General features: G+C 46.4%; 1 protein-coding gene across 1 annotated transcript in view; it reads left to right on the top strand.

The window, feature by feature from the left end:
- The window catches only part of LOC103595106 (cAMP-dependent protein kinase type I-beta regulatory subunit-like), a 136,880-nt gene that overhangs the window by 109,393 nt on the left and 23,321 nt on the right, over window positions 1–4,166 (top strand). The window contains exon 8 of the mRNA XM_008578421.1: window positions 3,470–3,591. Within this exon, the coding sequence (XP_008576643.1) occupies window positions 3,470–3,591 (122 nt within the window). The remainder of the gene's footprint in view (window positions 1–3,469; window positions 3,592–4,166) is intronic.

Raw genomic sequence — 4,166 nt, forward strand, 5'->3', positions numbered from 1 at the left:
CTCCATGCACCAGAACAGCCAGAGTCGTGCCTGCGTGTGTGTGTGTGTGTGTGCGCGTGTGCGTGCGTGTGTGTGTGTGCATGCGTGCGTGCGTGTGCGTGTGTGTGTGCGTGCGTGCGTGTGTGTGCGTGCCTGCGTGCGTGTGTGTGTGCGTGCATGCGTGTGCGTGTGTGTGTGTGTGCGTGCATGTGCACACCTGCATTTGACTGTGCCTAGGCCCCTTCTCAGGGAAAACTTTGCCCTGAACTCTGAAATCCTTTTGTGAAATGTTGAGACAAGCTAGTATTTCTTTTTTATTGTGGTAAAATACACATAAAATAAAATGGACCATTTTGATCATTTTCACAAGTACAATTCAGGGGCATTAAGTACATTCACAATATTGTACAACCATCACCACTATCTAGTTCCAGAACTCTTTCATCACCCTAAACAGAAATCCCGTACCCATTAGCAGTAGCTCCCCTTCCTCCCTCCCCCGAGCTCCTGAAACCACAGTTCTACTTTCTGTCTCTGTGGATTTCCCTGTTCTGGACATTTCATCCCATTAAAAATCATACGTGTGGCCTTTTGTGTCTGGCTTCTTTCTAGAGGCTTTTTTTAAAAAAATGTCATACTTGGCAAAACAAAAAGCTGGCAATCTCATGAGTTGGTCCCTAAGATTTTGCAGGGGCTGAGGGACATTTTATCTGTACACAAAATCCAAAAACCAGGGACCTTTGGAGTCTTTTTCTGTCTCCGTTGCCTTTGAGGCAGAGGTGGGTGTGGGGCCCTGGCCCACAGTGCCCACCAGGTACTGGGCACTGAATAGTCAGTCTCCTTCCCAGATTCATCCATTTACTGGTGCTATGGAAGCTGACAACTGCACTGTTGCTACTGGGCAAATGAAAGGTGAGACCCTCTTCCTGCACCCAGGAGGAGAGGCACTGGAGACTACCCTGGGACTAAACAGATGAGCACTTCAGCGTGGAATAGGCAGGCCCAGGCTAGAGATTGTTCCTTTCTTCTTTTGAATGTCTTGGGCTTTTATTGGCCTGTCAGACACCCTTACAACATATGCTTGGCCTTCTACCCACCCATTTTGTTTTCCTTTGATTAATGAGATAGCCACCGAGTGTGGCCAGCTTTTCCCCTGCTTTCCAGAGGAGGAGCAATAAGACTCTAATCACTTCTCCTGATCAGTCACCATTAGCCGCACAAAGTCCTCCAAAAAGTGGCTGTGGGACAATGCCTCATGCCACCAGTTTTGCTAAGCGGGACAGCCTCCCTCTCAGTCCGCCTGCCCTCAGCGTGGATGGACCCTGAAGCTGTGGACTTTGGCATCTCTCCTCCCTCACTGGAAATTTGGGAATGGTAATTGTCATTTTGTGTGTTTGAGGTCCCATTATCTCCCCATAAACATGCCAGGGTTGGCCCCTGGGACAGAGACTCCACCGCACTCAGCACAGTCCTGAACGTGGAGGTGCGAATCCGCAGAATTCCACCGTGGAGTGTTTGGCAGGGTTGGCCTTCCTGGGCAGGTGCATGCCCCATCTTGGCAGGTTTACCCACCCTGCTTTGTCATGTCAGTGGCTGCAGGCTGACTTCTGTGAGGTGCTGTTGGGGAAACTTGTCTGCGTTTGTTCTGTACACTCTCCATGTGCAGTGTTGGAAATACCTTTCAGAAAAGGGGATCATTAAAAGCAGAACTCCCTGCAGCCTGGGTCACTCTTTTCCTACATGGGACTGACTCTTAGCATTCAGTATCCTGAGACACAGGGATTTTGAAATACCTTTCAGAAAAGGGGATCATTAAAAGCAGAACTCCCTGCAGCCTGAGTCACTCTTTTCCTACATGGGACTGACTCTTAGCATTCAGTATCCTGAGACACAGGGATTTTGAATTACAGCTTACAAAGCACCCCCAAATGTTTTGTGTTTCATGAATTGCCTCAGAGACTTGAAACATCTAAAAAACTGGGGACCAAAAAATTGCCATCTCCCCTACAGTTTCTTCTGACAGTTTTCACCCAAGGTTTATGTTGTTGCGGAATAAAGCTGTTGCAAATCTTGATTTTCAGACCTTATAATATTGCAGGTTTCAAATGTAATAGAAGAAAATCTGCTAATCAAATATGTGGAAATAAACTTTCTAACTGCAACGGACTTCTAAAATTAATGCCTCTCATCATAGCCCTAGTAAGGAAACGAATAAAGAAAACATTCTACATTCATATGTCAGTCTGATTCTGTACCCATTTCCTCCTAAACACAAACCGTAATTTTTTCAAAAGAACCTGCATTGTTTTGTGACAAGATGTGCGTTGATGTGCTGACCTGCTTGGGAACACTCCGGGCTCTGAATTATCAAGCAGCTTCTGTCTAGAACAGGCCTTTTTTGAAAATAAAGCTGGTCAAGCGACCATGGTTCACTCTGGCCCTGGGCTTAGTGGAAAGCACTGTCCTTTGCAATGCAGAGCACTGGCAGGGGTGTATAAGGAGAGAAATCCCCCTCCTAACCTAGATCTAAAATAAATGCATTGCTTTTTATTTTTAGCAGCTGACCTACATAGGTAGCCTCTGATAAGCATAAGCCAGGAAAGTTTCTTTTGCCAAAAAAGAAATAGTTAATCAGGCAATCATTATTTTCCTATAAAAGTCTCACGTTATTATTTTTTTCTTCCTTCCCAAGGGTTAGGAATGGATAATGACAGAGAAGGGAAGGTGTGAGAAGGGTGGAAAGATCTATTGAATTTGCAAGCATTTAAAGATAAACTTGGCATTGGAATTAAGAATTTTGAACTAAAATAACGGAAGGTGTACTATGCCTTAATATTGCAACATAAATGTTCTTTGAAAATCCTTGGATGGATGGTGTTTCTTTTGAATAAGAAATTGCTTTGGACACTCTGAATTATTTTAAATCGCTTAGCAGCCTTGGTGCTTAGCTGTGACAATTGTTTGCAGAAATACAGGCAGTTCTATTCTTTTGAAGATAACAAAAGTATTTTCATAGTAACACTCTGAATTATTTTAAATCGCTTAGCAGCCTTGGTGCTTAGCTGTGACTATTGTTTGCAGAAATACAGGCAGTTCTATTCTTTTGAAGATAACAAAAGTATTTTCATAGTAAGTTAACTTAGACTCAATTTTCAGGGCTTGTTATTTATGTTAAACCAGTCATGAGTGTTAGAATAGCTCTCATTTTAAAACCAATCTCCCTGCTGAAGAGAGCTTGTGCATCTTGGATCCAATCTAGTTGTAAAACTATCCAGGCCTCCTAGCACAGAAACACTGGAGAACTGGCTTTTGTGGCCTCTACTCCTTTCTGTTTTATTCATTTGTCCACCTTACAAAGCTTGCTCTTCATGGAGCTAATGTTGTCGTGTTATCTGAGGGCACATTTTGAGAAGACCAATTGCCCTTGTCTTACACCATTGTGGATGAGGTGTTGGCCCGCGGTGACTCTTTCTGTGTCTTCCTGCTGCAGAGTCCCTGGAGAAGTGGGAACGTCTGACAGTGGCCGACGCGCTGGAGCCCGTCCAGTTTGAGGATGGAGAGAAAATCGTTGTTCAGGGGGAGCCAGGGGATGACTTCTACATCATCACAGAAGTAAGTCCTGCTTAGATATGCCCACGCTCGAGGGGGCTGTGCAAGACAGAGCCTGGGACAGACAGGGGCGTTGCTGAGGTAGGCAGGACCGGGGTGGGGTGGGGTGGAGACGCTTCCTTTCTGATCACTCTGTCTCCCCTACACTGTCTTACCTTCCCTCTGGAGTAAGAGTTGATTCAGTGACCCACACATCCATCCTCCACACAGGCTTCCACATGGAGCCGGGTGGGATGATAATCTCACACACCTGCCGCTGAAGTGTCCTCTCCTCCTCAAGAATCAAAAGGGTCTCTGCTTAAAAATGGTGGTGGATTGGGCCAGCCCGGTGGCGCACTGCTATAGTGCGCCACTTGGGAAGCGCGGCGGTGCTCCCGCCCGAGGGTTCGGATCCCACATACAGACCGGTTCCCGCTCACTGGCTGAGCGAGGTGCTGACAACACCAAGTCAAGGGTTGAGATCCCCTTACCGGTCATCTTTAAAAAAAAAAAAAAAATGGTGGTGGATGGGGCCAGCCCGGTGGCGCCCTGCTATAGTGCGCCACTTGGGAAGCGCGGCGGTGCTCCCGCCCGAGGGT

Source organism: Galeopterus variegatus, unplaced genomic scaffold (assembly GCF_000696425.1).
Source record: "Galeopterus variegatus unplaced genomic scaffold, G_variegatus-3.0.2 Scaffold1678, whole genome shotgun sequence".
NCBI lineage: Eukaryota > Metazoa > Chordata > Mammalia > Dermoptera > Cynocephalidae > Galeopterus > Galeopterus variegatus.